The 18,493-nt window shown below is 43.6% G+C and overlaps 1 protein-coding gene across 17 annotated transcripts in view; it reads right to left on the bottom strand.

Annotated features, from left to right (window-relative positions):
- Positions 1-18,493, bottom strand: part of SVIL (supervillin) — a 253,158-nt gene that overhangs the window by 37,165 nt on the left and 197,500 nt on the right. For 12 of the 17 annotated variants that reach the window (XM_025264270.3, XM_044928044.2, XM_044928045.2 and 9 more), the window contains 4 exons: positions 13,397-13,526; positions 9,522-9,569; positions 8,677-8,754; positions 876-1,023 (listed from right to left, as the gene is read on the bottom strand). In XM_025264270.3, the coding sequence (XP_025120055.1) occupies positions 876-1,023; positions 8,677-8,754; positions 9,522-9,569; positions 13,397-13,526 (404 nt within the window). The remainder of the gene's footprint in view (positions 1-875; positions 1,024-8,676; positions 8,755-9,521; positions 9,570-13,396; positions 13,527-18,493) is intronic. The other 5 variants (XM_044928049.2, XM_044928052.2, XM_044928055.2 and 2 more) reach the window with 2 other exon arrangements.

Below are 18,493 nucleotides of genomic sequence, written 5' to 3'. Positions count from 1 at the left end.
CAAACTGCAAACCTACGAAGCAGATGACAATATAAGTTAATTCTATTGATTGAGAAAACCTTCATCACTAAATCGAGAAATTTACTCAAAACAATAGCTTAGAAAATGAAGGTATGTGCGTGCACGTGACAAAGGGACCCGATTTTAACCATTTCCAACAGGCTGTGGAGCTGCAGAGCTTTCTGACTGGTTCGTCAGTTTCACAAATCTTTGGATTCCCACTGAAAATCAGTTTCAAGAGCTCAGCTGCAGAGAAATGACCTGTCTTCAGGGAAATCTCACTTTCCTGGAAATGGATACATCTTTTAGACATCCAATAAAACATCTCTGGAAACAGGGCTTTGTAGCCAGGGAACTCTGGGTTGATGGAAAGAGACTTGGGAATTACCCTAAAAGGAAGACGACGAACTTCTGCACTGAGAAAGGCTTATTTGAGTGAACTGATTGCCAGATGTCAAGAAAATGGAAATAATTTCCAAGCAATTACAGGAAAGGACTAAAAGTTTGATAGCAGATCTGCAAAACTGCTTTGATGCCTGGGCATTTCCAAATGACTGTTCTGAAATGTGACTAACTGAATCATGCATCACATTGAAGACGATGTTGTCATAGGAAGATTTTCAGTTGGAGTAGCTCACAAAATGTGTACACAGCTTCAGTTAAGAGTGAAAACCAGAAAAGACCAAGGCTTAGTTTTTTAAAGTGAGCTATCCTACGCCACCCTCCCCTCCGTGGGTGATGGAGCTCACATACAGGTCCACACTCGCATACACACACACACACACACACACACACACTCTGACCTCGCTTCACCATGGAGCTCACACACAGGTCCACACTCGCATACACACACACACACACACACACACTCTGACCTCGCTTCACCATCCTGCCGGCCACGGTAAACTGGGTGGAGTCGTTGGCTGCTCCTTTGCCCCTGGTCTTCCAGGCGTCCTCTCTCACGGTGATGAGATGCTTTCTCTCTTCGATAGTCATCTGGCTCTCTCGACTTTCTGTGACCCGCTGTTTGCAGAGTGTACCAGGGAGAAAACAGGAGAGGAAGTCACAGAGGCAAGAACGTTAGCATGAGCATTTCATGAGCTGGAAAGCAAAGACGAGTCCTGCACTACCCCTAATGTCCACAGCTGTTCTACCTGAAATAGGTCTGGCTTCCTTATTTCCAGCTTGGGTTACAGATCACCACCACCAACCCTGGAACTGCAGGTTAGAACTTGGTTTTTCACTTGTTTGTTTGGAACACCAGAATATCAAAATGATGCTTTGTAAAAAGAAACAGGAAGAGAGAGACCGTCTTCCTGCCATGAACCTTATGGAGTTTTCAAGTTGCTCTGTTTCACTTATCTAAACTCAGTTGACTAGGAATCTTTGTTCATCATGCTCAAAGAACACAGTTTGTTGAGAAAATCTTACCTACTAAAGATTTTTATCTACATGGTCAACCATAAAGTAGAGAAAGCTGATTAGGAGGAAGGTGAGTTATTAGAAGGTTTTCTGGAACTCACGTGCTTTTTCCTACAGCAACTATTTTATATGGGCAGTTAGGCAACCAAAGTAAACCCACAAAGATGGCTTTTAAGTCACAGAATATCTGACATTGAGGCTGAGCTGTGCTATAGACATAAACTACATGTATAGTAACATTTCTACGTAGAAAAGGCTTACAAATGTGTCTCACTGGGGTTTTGGAGACAGTTGCTTCTTTAGTGTCTAAGCCCTTGGTGACATTATTTAGTCTTATTTGGTCTAAAAGGCAGAAGCTGGAGGATTCTCAAGGGAGACTGAGGAGGACAGGGATGGGCAGGAAGGAGGTGGAGGTGTGGCCTGAGGAGATGAGCGGCTGTTCGCAGGCTGACAACTGGGGAAGGTCCTCCAGAGTTGGCCCGAGAGTTTCTGTTCCCTCCTCCTTTGCCCATCCCTCCTTTCATGACAAAATCTCTTTGGGGATGGGGGCAGGGCACCAGGCAGGGAGTGGGGGACAGTGGGTGGGAGGGGTTGCGGGGGTCGGGAGGAAAACTGCTATGGGAGCCAATGTTAAGGCAAGAAAAGCATTGCCAAAGAGCAGAAAGCACTTCTGCCTCCAGGTCCTTCCTAGGAAAGGGGTCCTAAGGACGGTGATGACCCCGGTTTGTGCTTGCGCTTTAACCGCAGTATCTTCTGAGGTCCGAGGAGGCCCTTTCTGGTGGAGCATCTGCTTTCAAACCACAGGCGAGCTCTCCTTACTACTCTGTGGTCTCCCCAAGCTCCTCTTCCCGTGTAAGGAGTTCTTTCTTAGATAAGAAGTCAACATAGATCAAAATGATCCTCAGGGTCATTTCCACAGACACAGTGGAAGGACCAAGGAGCCCTGAGGGGGAAATTCATCCCTGGGGACTCGGTGATGCTTTTGTTCTCCATTGCTGTCCATCCCACGATGGCAAATTAGCGTCCCTTAACTGACCAATAGGAAACACCTCCAGATTCACTCAGGAAGATGACAGAGGTCAGCACCCTTACTCTCTTTAAGGCTCTGGGAGGACGAAGAGTTGCAGGGTAATGGGGCGGGGGCGCGGGGGCGCAGGCACGGGGAGGCTCTCCTTCCTTTCCAGCCACATAAAAACCAAGTCTGCACTGGTAAGATTCAGCTTAAGCCATGGACATGAATTTCTCCATCACTGTACCTATACATCTTCCTGTTACAGAACTCTCCTACAGAGCAGTCACAATCAGGACTCATTTTGAGATCACTGGCAATTAAACTAGGCTAAAAACCATCTCCTAAAGAGACATGGTGACTAAATGTAACATATGATCCTGGTTGGATCTTTGATGGGATGGAGTGCGGGCTAAAACAGATATTATTGGGGAGAAAATGAACACAGTTGGGATACAGTCTATGGATTAGATAAACAATGTATCAATATAAGATTTCCTCCTCTTGAGGTTATGGGAGTATGCTGCAGTCTAAGGCTCTGTGTCCCCTGCTCCCCACCAGTTCACATAGTGAAACCTAATCCCTACTGTGATACTTAGGAGGTGGGGTTTGGGAGGTGATCAGGTCATGAGGCTAGAGCCCTCAAGAATGTGATTAGTGCTCTGATAAAAGGGGCCCCAGAGTTCCCTCGCTCCTTCAGCTGCACGAGGACATGGTGAGCAGACAGGGCTCTAAGAACCGGGAGGTGGACCCCACCAGACTCTGACTCTGCCAGCACCCTGATCTTGGACTTCTTACCCTCTAGAACTGAGAGGATTACATTTCTCTTGTTTATAAGTTACCCAGTTTATGGTGTTCTATTACAACAGCCCAATCAATCATTCAATCCAGGAGAAAAGGGTGAAGGGAGACGTTGGCAGCAGGGATGGGGGATGAGGGGGGTGGGGGAGGGAACAAATGCCAGCAATCGGTGGGTCTGTTCAAGGGTATATGAGAGTATCCTGGCTATTATGACATCATTTCTATAAGTTTTAAATTTTATCAAAATAAAAAATTATCAAACAAATTAAAAACCCTTTTCCTTAACTTTCCTACTCATGATTGGTAAGATGACCCTGGTTCCAAGTAATTCTCTGAATCACATGCCCTCATAAACTAGATGGACTTACTAGGAAAACCTCATCAAATTTTGAAAAAGAAGATAAGTTTTCTTGAAAAATTAAGTTTCAGGAGTGAATTTTAATCAAAAATATGATATTTGCCTTAAAATATTTTAAAAAATATATAAAATACCAAGAAAGTTTTTTTTTCCAAACACCCAGACTTTACCATTTATATGGTGAACTCAGTAGAATCTCCCAAGTCCTGGGTGTGGTGGGAGGGGTGCTTAATGACTCAGAAAAACAGTGTCCTGAAATCAGCAATTCCATTTTGGATTCTCCTGCAGCTCCTGGGAGAAGGTGTGTGGGCCCTGGGATACACAGATATTCCAGGATTTAAAGTGTCCATAAATTTGCCAAATCTATGTTAGGGAGCATGCTTTTCATGTGCCATGTGCCTCTAGATGATATTACTAAACGTAAGTCTTTGCTTCTCTAGAAGTTTCACCTTAATTTTGCCACTTAGTTGGGTTACTCTCCAGGCAAGAACACTGGAGTGGGTTGCCATTTCCTCCTCCAGTGCATGAAAGTGAAAAGTGAAAGTGAAGTCGTTCAGTCGTGTCCGACTCTTCATGACCCCATGGACTGCAGCCCACCAGGCTCCTCTGTCCATGGGATTTTCCAAGCCAGAGTACTGGAGTGGGGTGCCATCGCCTTTTCAACTAATTCCCCTTATCTGACCTTAAATGGCTCTATAATGTAACAATAAGTATATACACACACATATATGTATGTATATATGATATATATACCTTATATATAATACATATATCTTATGCATATGGTTTATTTATTCACTGTAGAAATGAATAAAATGCATTACAAGTTGCTATATAATTTTAGAACTCAAAATGTGTAAACAGGTAACATGGACCTCTTTCCCAATGTACTTTTTTTTTTAGCTTATGACATCATGATTCTCTTATCTTGCTTTTCCCTTCAAAGTTTTTTCTTCCCTCATTTAGAGAAGGGCATAATTCATAGTAGAGTAAGCACTGTGTCATTTTTCAGGTTTTTCTAGGTCTAACTGATGAGATTTAGGATTTGCTGGAAGAGTGAGGGAGTTGGGGCAGAACAGGAATAGAAGCCTTACCCCTTCTAGCCTTTACTCTTTTAAATATAGATCTCATGAACATGGTACAGAAAGAGGAGGGGTAGGGGAAGAGAGAGAGAGGGAGGAAATGCAGTGAAACAGCTGGGAAGAAAGTTGGGTCTTAGGGATGAACAGAGACTTTAGGAAACTGTGCAAAGGGTCAATAGAGAAGAACGTTTTCAGGTTACCATGTTGTTACTTATGGGTTTGTCTCCATATACCTCAGAAATCACATTTCATTAAGAGTTTCTGACACAGGAGGTGATACACAGAGAGAGAACTAATGTGTGACTAGGATTAGCGTAGCTCTAAGGGTAAAATTCTCCTACAAGTGGAGAGCTTTGTAGATAGAAAATATTGTGATCTGGCTTTTAAATTTTTATCTTACTCACCTTGAGTGAAACTACATCACAGGGAGAAACCATAAACGCATGTGTTCAGTGAAAGAAGTAAAGTACAGCAACAAATCAGCATTCTCCGTTTTCAAAAATGCTGTCACCTTTCAAACCCTGTGCACTGTTAAGGAAATTTAGCTTTGCCACCTCCTTAAGTGATTTCTATCCGTCACCAGGGCCCAGAGCCTAAAGTGACCTGGACAAAACATGGAGAAAGATTTCAACTAGGTTTGGATTTCAAAGTGACCATAATTTGGTCTTGTCATCATTTACCAGCAACTAAGATGAAAGGAGCGCTTCCTACAGGGCTCAGTGGCAAAGAATCTGCCTGCCAAGCAGGAGACGCAGGTTTGATCCCTGGGTTGGGAAGATCCCTAGGAGAAGAACATGGCAACCCATTCCAGTGTTCTTTCTGGGAGAATCCTATGGACAGAAGAGCCTGGTGGATTACAGTCCATGCAGTTGAAGAGTTGGACATGACTTAGCAACTAGAGAATAACAAGAGGAAAGGAAGGGAACAAAAGGAAATCTTATTTTGCTATAGCCCTGAGGCAAGCAGAGGAAGAAAATACGTCAAGGCGCTTCTCCACAACTATCAGAATGGACAAAATTCAAAGCACTGATACCACCAAATGCTGGCGAGGATGTGGGGCAACAGGAACACTTATTTATTGCTGGTAGGAACGCAAAATGGTCCAGCCACTTTCAAAGGTAGTTTGGCAGTTCCTTACAAAACCAAGCTTAGTCTTACCATATAATTCAGCACTCATGCTCTTTGATATCCAAACAAGTTGAAAAATTATGTCCACACAAAAACCTGCAATGGATGTTTATAACAGCTTTATTCATAACTGCCAAAAGCTTGGAAGCAACCAAGATGACCTTCAGTAAGCAAATGGATAAATAAACTGGTCCAGGCAGACAAGGACTATTATTCAGCGGTAAAAAGAAATGAGCCATCAAGGCATGAAAATACATAGGGGAACCTTAAATGTGTATTACTGAATGCAAGAAGCCAATCTGAAAAGGCTACACCTTGTATGATTCCATCTGTTGGAGATTCTGGAAAAGACAAAAACTATAGTAAAGAGATAAGTTTCCTGGGAGAGAAGGAGAAGAGGGAGGGATAAGCAGGCAGCGCACAGAGGGGTTTTAGGGCAGTGGACTGACTCTGTACGATACCATAATGATGGATACATGTCATTACACACTTGTCAAAATCTTAGCGTGTACAGTACCAAGAGTGAACCCAACTATAAACTATGGACACTGAGGGATAACAGCTTGTCAACCGAAACACATCTGCCATCTAGTGGGGGATGCTGACCGTGGGGGAGGCTGTGGGGGAGGTAGGGGGAGGCAGGAGGTGTGAGGGAAATTTCTACACTTGCTGCCTAATTTTGCTCAAACTACTCTAAAAAAATCAAGTCTATAAAAAAGTATACTACATATACATATAATATGTGTATTATATAAGTATGCATGAGTGTGAATTCCAAGTCACTTCAGTCGTGTCCAACTCTTTGTGACTCTATGGACTGTAGATCGCCAGGCTCTTCTGTCAAGGGGATTCTCTAGACAAGAATGAAAGTGAAAGTCGCTCAGTCCTGTCTGACTCTTTGCGACCCCAGGCAAGAATACTGGAGTGGGTTGCCATGCCCTCCTCCAGGGGATCTTCCCCACCCAGGGATCAAACCCGAGGCTCCTGCTCTGCAGGCAGATTCTTTACTGCTGAGCCAGCATGGAAACAGTTTATATTTAAAGATTTCAATAAGGGTGGTGGAGGGAAGGACTGGGAGTGTGGGATTAGCAGATATAAACTAGTATATACAGGACAGATAAACAACACAGATCTACTGTAGCACAGGGAACTATACTCAATGCCTTGTCATGCACCATCATGGAAAGGAATGTTAAAAAAAAAAAAAGAATGTAAAATGAAAGACTTTAATAATATATCTTTTCTTTTAAAGTTTAACATTAACATGACTTCCCTGGTGGCCTAGTGGTTAAGAACTTGCCTTGCAATGCAGGGATGTGGGTTTGATCTCTAGTCAGGGAACTAAGATCCCACAAGCCCGCAAGTCACAAGAGAATCTGTGTGCAGAGCAACGAAGTCTGTGTGCCACAACGGGAGTCCCTGGACCTCAAGGAAAGACCCTGCATGACGCAACTAAGACCTGAGACGGCCAAATAAACAAATAAATACAAAAAAAATAAGTTTAACATCGGCTTATTTCACCTCTTAGTGACACAACAGCAGGTTTGCTCCAGAGTTTATCCTCGTTTTTGAAGTAGACACCAGCTGGTTATGCAGGGCTAGGTTCCTATAGACCTTTACTCCTAACTTCAGAGGAAAGGAGTTAAGGCAAGAACAAGAAAGGCCTCCTTCGGGGGAAGAAATGGGGCGTTTCCCTTTATGAAAATGCCAGATGAAGCAGGAGGACCCTGCAGACCCTCCCTCTGGCTAAAATCCTGCCCTTCTCCCTCAAAGACCAGTCTATCACCACTAGTCCTAAAGGGACAGAACGGTCATAACCTTAGAGGCCACCTGACCAGCCATGGTCCCTGAGCTGAGGAGACAGAGGCCCTAAGACGGGAGTGACTGGCCAGGTCCCACAGACGAAGGACGACTAGCACCTGGGGCTCGTCGCAGCAAAGGGGATGCCGCCACTTTTTCTAACAGTTTTGACCCCAGGGACATTCCAAGGGGGAAAAAAACCCAATTGTCGGTATTTCTAGCTTTAAACATCATTGCATATTAGGCACTAACAGAATTCCTCAGCCCAGGCTAGGTCTCCCTTCTGGTAGAGTTCAGACAGGGTGCAGCAAGGTGGAAGTGGGGAAGCAGGACTGTGGTTTCCATGCCAGCAGCACCGCAGCAGCCAGCTTGCATCAGGACCACGGCTTCTGCCTTGTCTCTTCCACACCCCGAGTGCTTCCACCACCTCCTCCTACTTGATCAAGGTAAGCAAGATAATCTGTCTCCTGAACTGGAGCCAGGAACACCCTGGGCTCCTTCTTGGGCTCTGGACTCATTTTAGAATACTAATTTATGGGCTTATGTGGTAGTCTGAGTGGGAGGGGGTTGGGGGAGAATGGATACATATATATGTATGGATGAGTTGCTCTGTTATGCACCTGAAGCTATCACAACATTGTTAATCAGCTATACGCTAATATAAAATGAAAAGTCAAAAAAAAACCCAACCCACAACATAGATTAGAGGGGAAACTTTCCTATTCAACCAGTTTCATGACTATGAGATGAATTAATACCATAAGTCTCCCTAGAGGTCTAAGCCAAGGTTGCGACGCATGTGTGTGCTCAACTGCATCTGACTCTTTGTGACCCACGGACTGTAGCCTGCCAGGCTCCTCTGTCCATGGGATTCTCCAGGCGAGACTGGAGTGGGTTGCTATGCCCTCCGGGTGACTGACCCGAAATATATGAAGTAACTACATTTACTTACACACACGCACACACACACACACACACAGAAATGCAGCAAAGGAGTTACTTTCCCAAATGAAATCAGTTTCTCCCTGCCACTCAGAAATTGCAATGAGGCTTAATACACGTAGGCTTTTCCTCACCTGATTAATAGATACAAAAGACAGGTATTTATGGGCAGCAGGTAGAGCAGGAGAATAAGTAGAAGCGTATACAGGTTCCTATAGAGCAAAGCAAGAGGATTAGAGATGAAAAAAGATGATTTACCAGAGCTGGGTGGAGGAGGGGGAAGGACAAAAACAAGGCTTTCTCTCACAGAAAGTTAATTTACTCATTGCAATTTCAATTCTCTTCCCAAGAGAGTCCTTCCTACTTGTTTTGTTTTAGCCTGCTAATAGAAATTCCCACACAAGCATAGTAAATGTAACCAAAATCAGTTCTGTGCAGTACCTGAGTTATTGGCAAGACGACTGCAAGTTACAGAAGATATTCAGACAGGGGATCCCTGACGTTCATGGACCATTTTAACACTGAATATAAACTATCTTTTTTAAAGCCTTTCACGTTTTCTCCATGATTAAAACAAAATTTCACGATGTTTTGATGATGGCCACTCTGACGGGCATGAGTTAGCTAATGGAAAGCTGCTGTATAACACAGGGAGCTCAGCCCAGTGCTCTGTGATGACCTGGAGGGGTGGGATGGGGAGGTGGGGTGGGAGGGAGGCTCAAGAGGGAGGGGACATACGTATACTTACGGCTGATTCCTGTCGTTGTATGGCAGAAACCAACCCAATATTGCAAAGCAATCATCCTCCAATTAAAAATAAAATTTAAAGAAAGAGCAGGAAACAGGATAGCTTTCCATGCTGGACTGAGGTGACATCTCCCCTTGGGCTAAGAAAACCAAGCAGAGAGGGGTACCCAGGGGAACCATCTAGGATGAGAGCTACACGTGGTGAGGAGACCTGTGTTAGAGTCAGGCTTACCCAAAGCAGATTAGAAATGTCATTATCATCTGTAAATCCTCCTTCTTCCTACAGGTTAAAACAAATAGGAGATGTTGCAGAGTGTCGGAAGAGTAGGGTCAGGTTACGGTGTCACAAGCATTTTCCAGAACTCTGTGCTGGGTTCCAGGAGAAGCATGCACATGCCCACACAGTCGGGTGGCACAAACAACAAGTGAGCTCATCCCCCATCCGAGGGGTGATTATCTGTAATCTGGGGGTCAGACAAACAGCCTTCCTCACCCTCCTACCCTTTGTCCTTCAATTGACCGCATGCTCTTGAATCGTAATTTGGAATTTCAACGGCACAGGCAATTAGAACATGAATGTGGCAGACTGACCTGCCTAGAATTTTCAGGCACTTGTTCTGAGGACAGCACAGAGCTTAGCTTGATTCACTGACTGGACACTTTGATGGAAGCACAGCCAGGTATCAAATCCTAACCTGTGGCTCAGACACAGATTGGGGGTTGTAACCACAAACTCTATAAACGGTTCTGACTTCCGGAAAACGCCTACAACTTTGGATGGTTATTTTGATCAAAGGGCCTGGAAGTCACTGTCTCTGCCTAAATATCAAAGAACAGGCCAAAATGGGGTTGGAATTTTAAATAATGATTTGGGGAAAATACATAACTGCAATTTAGGTGAAACAAAGAGACTTCTGCCAAATCCCTTTTCTTTCAAACTTTGCTTTGTTTCATTTCTCTCCGTCTTGGGATGGGATGAGTGGCTCCGACAGGATCATGTTCCTGGTGCTGTGAGCCCAGCCAAACCTACAAACTACGGTCTTTACGATCTTTAGAACTAATTCTATATGCTACAAAAGCAAAGATGTATAAGTCAGGTTAGCATTGTCCTAGACTAAACCAAGCACAAGAGGAAGGAAAAAGGGACAGCAAGAGCAAGAACCCGAGCTATTTGTCATAGGAAATGACAGGGGCAGCAAGGTAAATAGCACTCTTAAGTTACAAACCATCCATCCTAATTTTAGGGGGATAAGTTTGGAAAGTAAGGAAGTGATGTTAAGTTACATCGTCTCTTGAGACACGATTGATCTTTTTGTAGGGAAAGGAAAACACTAACTTATTCCCCAAATTGATTTATGGACCCAAAGAATACATTTTTTTTTAACCTTACAGGACCCCAAATGAGATGCCAGTTAGAGCACCAAAATTTTGTTTTGTTTTGGGACAAACCCTTCAACAGAAAGAAAAACAATTTAAGATTTTCAAGGCATCCCTCACATCTTTTTTAATGGGGTTATACAACAATCTCTAATTACTCATGGGTTCACATTATATTTTTATTGGATGGCGTGGATTTTCACAGGGTAAGTGATTTATATAAAGGCCCATCTCCATTTCCTGCCTCCTTTGCTTTTCCACAAGCTGTAACCCATGGGACCCTGCTTAGCATACACAATAAAAGCTCGAGGAGGCCAAACTGTAAAATGTTTGGTAACCACGAATATGTGCCTTCAATGAATTCAGAAACTGTGCAGGAAGTGATGACCTGACAGTAAATCCAGTCCCTTTTCCCTTGGAGGAAAAGATGGAAGGTTCCAGAGCTTGTACCCCTAGCAAGTCTGGCTGCAGCCCAGGCAGCAAGATCCTAACTGCCTGGAGCACATGTCATGAATGCCCTTCCTTCTGCAGAGAAGCATTCAGATACTCAGCAAACCTTGGCAATGTCTCAAGCTCCCCTGTCTGCCTTCCAGCTGCCCCTGGGACTGACTTAAGGCAGATCAGGTTCAAGGCAGCTCTTCTACCACATCTGAGCATGGCTAAGGTGTGGCTGAAATACACAGCCTGCCCTTGGGAAGACATGAAACCGAGGGCACTTCAGAGGCCATGGGAAAACCACATGACCTCAAGAGAACCCACGATTTCCCAATGCCTGCTACAGAAGCCCAAAATAGATGGGCTTATTTCAACTTCAAAGAGCTTATTGTCTTGGGCCAAAGTGAACTAGGTTAGGAGTAGGAGAGCAATGAGTTCACTGCTGGTGCAGAACCCCTGAGCCCAGGACAGCACTTCCCACTCAAGCCATGGCTGCTGTGGGCAGGGTTTACCACCCCAGGGGCAACTGCAGTCACTTTCTCCCATCTCTTGCCTCCTGAAAATCTCAGTCTAATGTTAAGTCTGTTCTGATCACATCTACTATTCTGAGCCTTCTGGTCTACCCAGCTTCTGCCGATCCCTGTCCTCTAAGTGGGGCAAAGTGTTGAAATTGATTCTACTATTTGTAAGAAATCTACCTGGCTTTGTACTTTGTAGCCATCCTTTTTACCATGCCATGGGGTACCTGCTTGGGGAAACTTCTTTGCCTCTTTCAACATGACCAAGAGTTAAGAACTAAAGTTACCTTGGAACCAATACTTTCAAATCAAACTTTTACATAAAGTTTGTGGGCAATGGCAGTCAATCATTGGAGGGACCTAGTTTTCTTACACTTCTGGATCTCATTCTGGAAATACAGATTTCCTATGTAGGCTCTTTAATATCCAGTCATATTTGAGAGATTTGCAAATGGCTGAGCGTTAACTGTCCTTAGTGATTATCTTTGAAGTCATGTCTGACTCAAAAGAGAGAATTCAAATTGCTGTTCCAATTTAACCTAGGAAAACACAGAAGAGCCATAGGAAATAGTGTCAGAACTCTGTCTTCATGGCCCCATGGACATACCACCTTCTTATGTACGTTTCTGAGTGCATCAAGGTCATGTTCATCACTTCTCTCTTCCCCAGAGGCTTATTACATTGTTTTAGAGCTGGAAGGGGTCTAGGTGGTCATCTGGTTGGAAGCCTTTTTCCTTTTTGTCTGAAGACCTGTGGCCCTAGCAGTCGGCCAGCGGTGTGGCACAACGCCCACACTGCCCCAGCCAGCAGGTGCGTTTGCCATCACAGGCCCAGGCAGCAGGAAATCACTGTTCACTTTGAAAGTGTGCACTGACTGCTCAGAAGCTGCTCATTATGACTGGTCATCTAACAACTCATGGGTACATTTGCATAAGAAATGCTTGCCCAGATCGACAACAGTGTGTTACTGAATTTTCTTGAAACGTGTAACATACTTTGCTGTACTTTCTCAATAAAAGGCTTACCTGATCATCATGGAACATGACTTCTGTGACATGTCCTCACTGACCACAGTTGTGTCCTCTTGTATATGCATGTTTTAAATCTAGGCCTAGGACATTCAAACCCATATTCTATATGCAACCAATAAACGGTTAGCAGTCAATGAGGTTTTCATTCTAAAGGCTTTAATAAGGTGACTTCCTGGCAGTCCAGTGTTAAGGATTCCATGCTTCCACTGCAGGGGACACAGGTTCAATCCCTGGTTGTCAGAGAATTAATATCCTGCATACTATGTAGTGTGATCAAAAAATATATATATATACACACACATACATCTATATCTATAGCTACATAATATAGATATCAGTTTGGTTCAGTTCAGTTGCTCAGTTGTGTCGGACTCTGCAACCCCATGGACTGTAGTACGCCTCGACAGATATAGGTATATAGATATAAAAGGGTTTAATAACACTGTAAAATCAGACTTCATTTTAGAAGATTTGAAACAGATAAAAGTGCACACTTCCAAATATAGGAACCTGCCTGCTGATGCATTAGGTATGTGGCACTGTTCCCAATTCTAGGGCATCTCAAGACCTCAGCTGGTGATTAACTGAAGCTGCTGTGGGCAGACTTTAGGTGTGGACCCTAGTGGCAAGAGAGAGCTGATGCGTGCCAGGGTGGTAACTAATTAAGCTATGCATGCTTGCCTGGTGGATGCACATCCAAGCGGGATGTTAGTTAGAATGCTTTTTCTGAGCACAGACAACGTTACCTTCTTCTTGAGTGACTGCTCCGTCTCTTGGATGTGCAGGCTGCTGGTGATGGAGGCTTTGCCGTATTCCTGCTTTCTGTTGAGTCTGTTTCTCCAGTCTTCCTCACCGCTCTTCTTCAACAGTGCTAATCTAAGAAGACATGCCAACCAAAGAGTTCAGCACCAATCCTTCCTTGGAAAAGAACCACAATTTAAGTAAGTTAGCCATAAGTAAGAAATGACCATAGCTGCCTAATTTGAATCTTTCTGAATGGCATTTATTTGGAAGAAAGTATGTCTGGAAAACTAATATAATTATATTATGTAGAGTATTATATTTTCTAAGATGGTCCCAAAGGTTTGAAAGTTTGAGGGAAAAGCAAATCTGAAGCCTGACTTCCCAGATAAAAGATGGAACATCATTTTACCAAAAGACTATCTCTGTTTTTGCCTTGCTTTTGGGCTGAGGGCACAAAGGAAAATAAAAATAAATGTCTACAGAGAAAAATGTCTTCTGGTGACCCCTTCAGGTCACATGAGGAATTAACAGGTAATACCAAAGGTGGATGGTACTTATTTGCAGAAAATATAGCAGAAATGAGTTTAACAATTTAAAGCAATAGAATATAGACAATCTCTGGATATCATACGTTTATAATTACAGGTAAAAGCTGATGTTTAAGAATGTTTCTGTTCTTGAATTCTAAGTCATGCTATTTTCTTCCAAATGAACTTGGTCTTTCCAATCCGCCTTCTTAATACAGAAACTTCTCTAGAAACCCATTTTTAAAATGATCACTCCAACTTTCCTCAGGAGATAGCTATATACAAAAAAAGAATCTAATTAACTGAGGTCTTTATCTAACCTACTTTAGGTCAACTATGGTATCACTTGATAAAAAGCTGCTTGGATGTGAAAATTTGTGAAAGGTTATTCTCATGAACACAAGGCTGTTTCAGTCTTGGACAGTTAAGTTGGACAAACACAGGAAAGATAAAAGGCACAAAAGTGGTGATCATTAAACTCATTTGAGCTGGTGCTCAAACAATTTAAAGATTAGGGGGAAAATGACTGGACCCTTTCCCTTGCAGCTGGGTCTGCTGGGCTGGGTCTTTTAAACATTTCATTAATACATGCCCATGAAGAGTGTATTTTTAAGCAACATATAAGCCCTATTTTGGCTGCTAAGTCCTGTCAAGTCCCTTCCTTATTGGTCACAATGGAGACTGAACTAGATGGTCTCTAAGGGCCCTTTGACCAAACGCCCTGACTCCATTAAATAATGGAATTGGACATGGGATGAAACATATCACACTCCTCATGGAGATAACCTAAATGTCCATCAACAGAGGAATGGATAAAGAAGATGTGGTATATATATACAATGGAATATAACTCAGCCATTAAAAGGAATGGAATTGGGTCATTTATAGTGATGTGGGTGAGCCTAGAGTCTGTCACACAGAGTGAAGTAAATTAGAATGAGAAAAATAAATATGGCATATTAACACATACATGTGGAATCTGAAAAAATTGGTATAGATGATCTTATTTACAGAGCAGAAATAGAGACAGATGTAGAGAACTAATGTATGGATACCAGGGGGGAACAGGGGTGTGGGGTGAACTGGGAGATTGGGATTGACATGTATATACTATTGATATTATGTATAAAATAGATAACTAATGAGAACCAACTGTAGAGCACAAGGAGCTCTACTAAATGCTCTGTGGTGACCTAAATGGGAAGGAAATCCAAAGAGGGGATATGGGTATATGTATAGCTGATTCACTTTGTTGTATAGCAGAAAGTAACATAACATCATAAAGCAACTGTGTTGTTTTACTCTGTCATGTCTGACTCTCTGTGACCCCATGGGCTGCAGCACACCAGGCTTCCCTGTCCTTCACTATCTCCCAGAGTTTGCTTAAATTCATGTCCATTGAGTCAGTGATGTCATCCAACCATCTGTTGCCCCCATCTCCTCCTGCCCTCAATCTTTCCCAGCATAAAGGTCTTTTCCAATGCAACTATACTCCAATAAATTTTTTTAAAAAAATTGAAGGAGAGGTATATCACAGTGTACAGTAAAAGTTTAGTTAAGCAAATAAGAAAACAAGTTTTACAGTAAATATGAGCCCATGTACATCTACAAATTCATGTATAACCATACTGTATACTTGTCTATTTGTTCAGTCAAATAAGGAAGGTAAGCCAGGAAGACTTTCCAAAGGGCACAAGAGCTTCAAACTCCGGACCTTTCCCCTCATCCAACCTCTTCCTCTTCTTCCTTCCCTTCCTTTCTCTCTATGTGACTGCAGATAAGACCCAAATGTCTACTCTACGAAACTATCACTTATCTGTGATATTGTGATTTATAATATACACTTGGTTATTGTCCTTTTTGCAGGTACAGAGCTCCCACAACTTGGAATTTCCTAAATGATGAGAGTGATAAACGTGTCAACTTATGTGAATGAGATGACCTTTAGAGGCATGTATGTGGGGATGTGTTGCTGGGAGAACCAAACATGTGATTAGATGGTTAGAACTTTTAGTCCCACCCCCTGACCTCCAGGAAGGAGAAAAGGGCTGGAGAGTAATTAAGTCACTGGCCAATGGTGACTCAACTCAATCACATCTATGAATTAAAGCCTCCACAAAAAGGCCAAAAGGACAAGGTTCCAAGAGTTCTTGGTTTGGTGGACACGTGGAGGTTTAGGGAGGGTAGCACACCCAGGGAGAGCATGAAACTCCACACCCTTTCCTCACACCTTGCACTGTCCATCTCTTCTAGCTGGCTGTTCCTTATATTGTTTTTTAAAAAGTTATTTATTTTTGGCTGTGCTGGGTCTTTGTTGCTGCTTGGGGGCTTTCTCTGGTTGCAGAGAGGTGCATGGGCTTCTCACTGCAGTGGTTTCTCCTGTTGCAGAGCACAGGCTCTAGGCATGCAGGCTCCAACAGGTGCAGCACATGGGCTCAGCAGTCGCGGCTCCTGGGCTCTAGAGCTCAGGCTCAGCCATCCTGGTGCACGGGCTTAGTTGTTTCGTAGCATGTGGGATCTTCCTGGATCAAGGATCGTGTCCCCTGCATTGGCAGGTCGATTCTTATCCATGGTACCACCAGCGAAGTCCTACATTCTTCTATAAAAACTTGAGGTCTAGTAAATTAGAATATTTCTCTGAGTTCTGTGAGCCCCTCTAGCAAGTGATTGAATCCAAGGAGAAGGATGTTGGAACCTCCAGTCTCTACCTGGGTAATGGGCTGGGAGCATAGATAAGGGCCTGGACTTACAACAGGTGTCTGAAGAAGTGGGGAGGGACTGTCTTGCAGGACCCAAGCCCTTACCCTCTGGTCTGATCCTATCTCTGCGTAGACAGTGTCAGAATTGGGTGGAATTGTAGGACACCCAGCTGGTATCAGACAACTACTCAGTGGTGGGGGCGGGGGGAATCCACTTGGAAATCAGAGTCAAAATCTTGTATCTAAGTCAGGCCCCGTGCTGTGCTGTGCTGAGTCCCTCAGTCGTGTCTGACTCTTTGCGCCCTACGTGCTCTCATTCAGCCCCAGATTCTATCATATGTGACGCTTGGCAGCGCTCCGCCTTCTACAAGCGCTAGTTCATGTACTTAAAAAGAGATTCTAAATCCCCTTAAGGGTTTCTATCTGAAGGTCAGACTACATACGGACTACGATCGATCTTTCCTCCAATTATTCTGAAATGAGTCAGTTTTCTTCTAAAAGGAAAAATAATTGAGTAAAATCAAATTATGAAACGAAATCAAGAGCATTTGCATGCTGCAGTAGAGTCTTCAAAGTGTCTATAAAGAAGACTTCCAAAAAATAAGCATGCCAGCACTTTCACGCCCAAAGATGTATTTCTAATTCTTCATCTTGTGAACACAGACAGTTGCTTCACTGATATTCTCCTTACAGCTCAGAACCAGCTCTCTGACTTCACCCTTGACCCACCAGTCGTTATTCATCTTGGCTACCTGACCTTTCGAATCAGATTAGAGTCCAATGATTTCAGAGAAATTAAAAAATGCAGCCTCAGAAGTTGGGTTTATGATCTACTCTGGGTCTTTAAAGACATTCTCAAAAATAAGATCCCAAATACCTGAAGCAATGGCAGCAGCATCTAAAGAATCACACCCTTTCCTCACACCTCGCACCGTGCAGCTCTTCTAGCTGGCTCTTCCTTGGTTGTAGTCTTTTCTTTTTTAACTAATAAATTTATTCTTGGTTGTGCGGGGTCTCTGTCGCTGTGTGAGGGCTTTCTCCAGTTGCGGGGAGTGGGGGCTACTCTCTAGCTGCAGTACATGGACTTCGCACTGTGGGGTTTCTCTTGCTGCTTACCTTAGTGGCTGCTTTGGGAATGGAGCACTGACTTAGAAAAAGGCAAAGCGTGGGTCTTTCATCACGCTATGGTCCACCATGTATTCTGCTGATATGCCCCATGACCTCTAAGAGCCCAGATATCGTTATCCTGTATGAGGCTAGGATGCACACACAGGCCAAGGATGTCACTCACTCAGGTCACCCTGCATGTCACGGGGGCAGGGAGCTATGGTTCCATCCCGGGCATATCCTGCCTCCCATCCTAGGGCGTGGCTTCACTACTTGTGTGTGAGCTCACCAGGCATGTTTTCACTCTCATGTGTTAGAAACAGCATTGTATGTATGTGTGTGTATGTGTGTGTGTGTGTATATATATATATATATATTTTTTTTTTTTTTTTTTTTCTTTCCCTGCTGGGATGGCTTTCAAAGAATTCATCCCTTCCAAGAACCTGAAATCTTGCTTGCTGGCAGGGTCATTCTCAGGATGACCTTTGGAAGTCTCACTTCCAAAGACTACAGAGTAACCAAAATAATATGGAAGAAACTGAGCTTCACTTGAGCCCACATGGTCTGAATCCAGCCCAAGCCTGCAGAGTGCAGGTAACAGAAAACTTGAACACCCACTGAAACACACATGTATTATTCCCAGCCCTCTTGATTTCCTACTTGGTGTTGAACAAGCTCAGGAAGGTGGGGGACCTTTCCAAACGCCTTCTCTCCTGCAGTCTCACAACCCTCCTGACTCCCTGCAGACCCACTATGCACCACAGAA

Source organism: Bubalus bubalis, chromosome 14 (assembly GCF_019923935.1).
Source record: "Bubalus bubalis isolate 160015118507 breed Murrah chromosome 14, NDDB_SH_1, whole genome shotgun sequence".
Taxonomy (NCBI): Eukaryota; Metazoa; Chordata; class Mammalia; order Artiodactyla; family Bovidae; genus Bubalus; species Bubalus bubalis.
The sequence above is the reverse complement of the archived record's forward strand: the minus strand, read 5'-3'. Positions and strand labels throughout refer to the sequence as shown.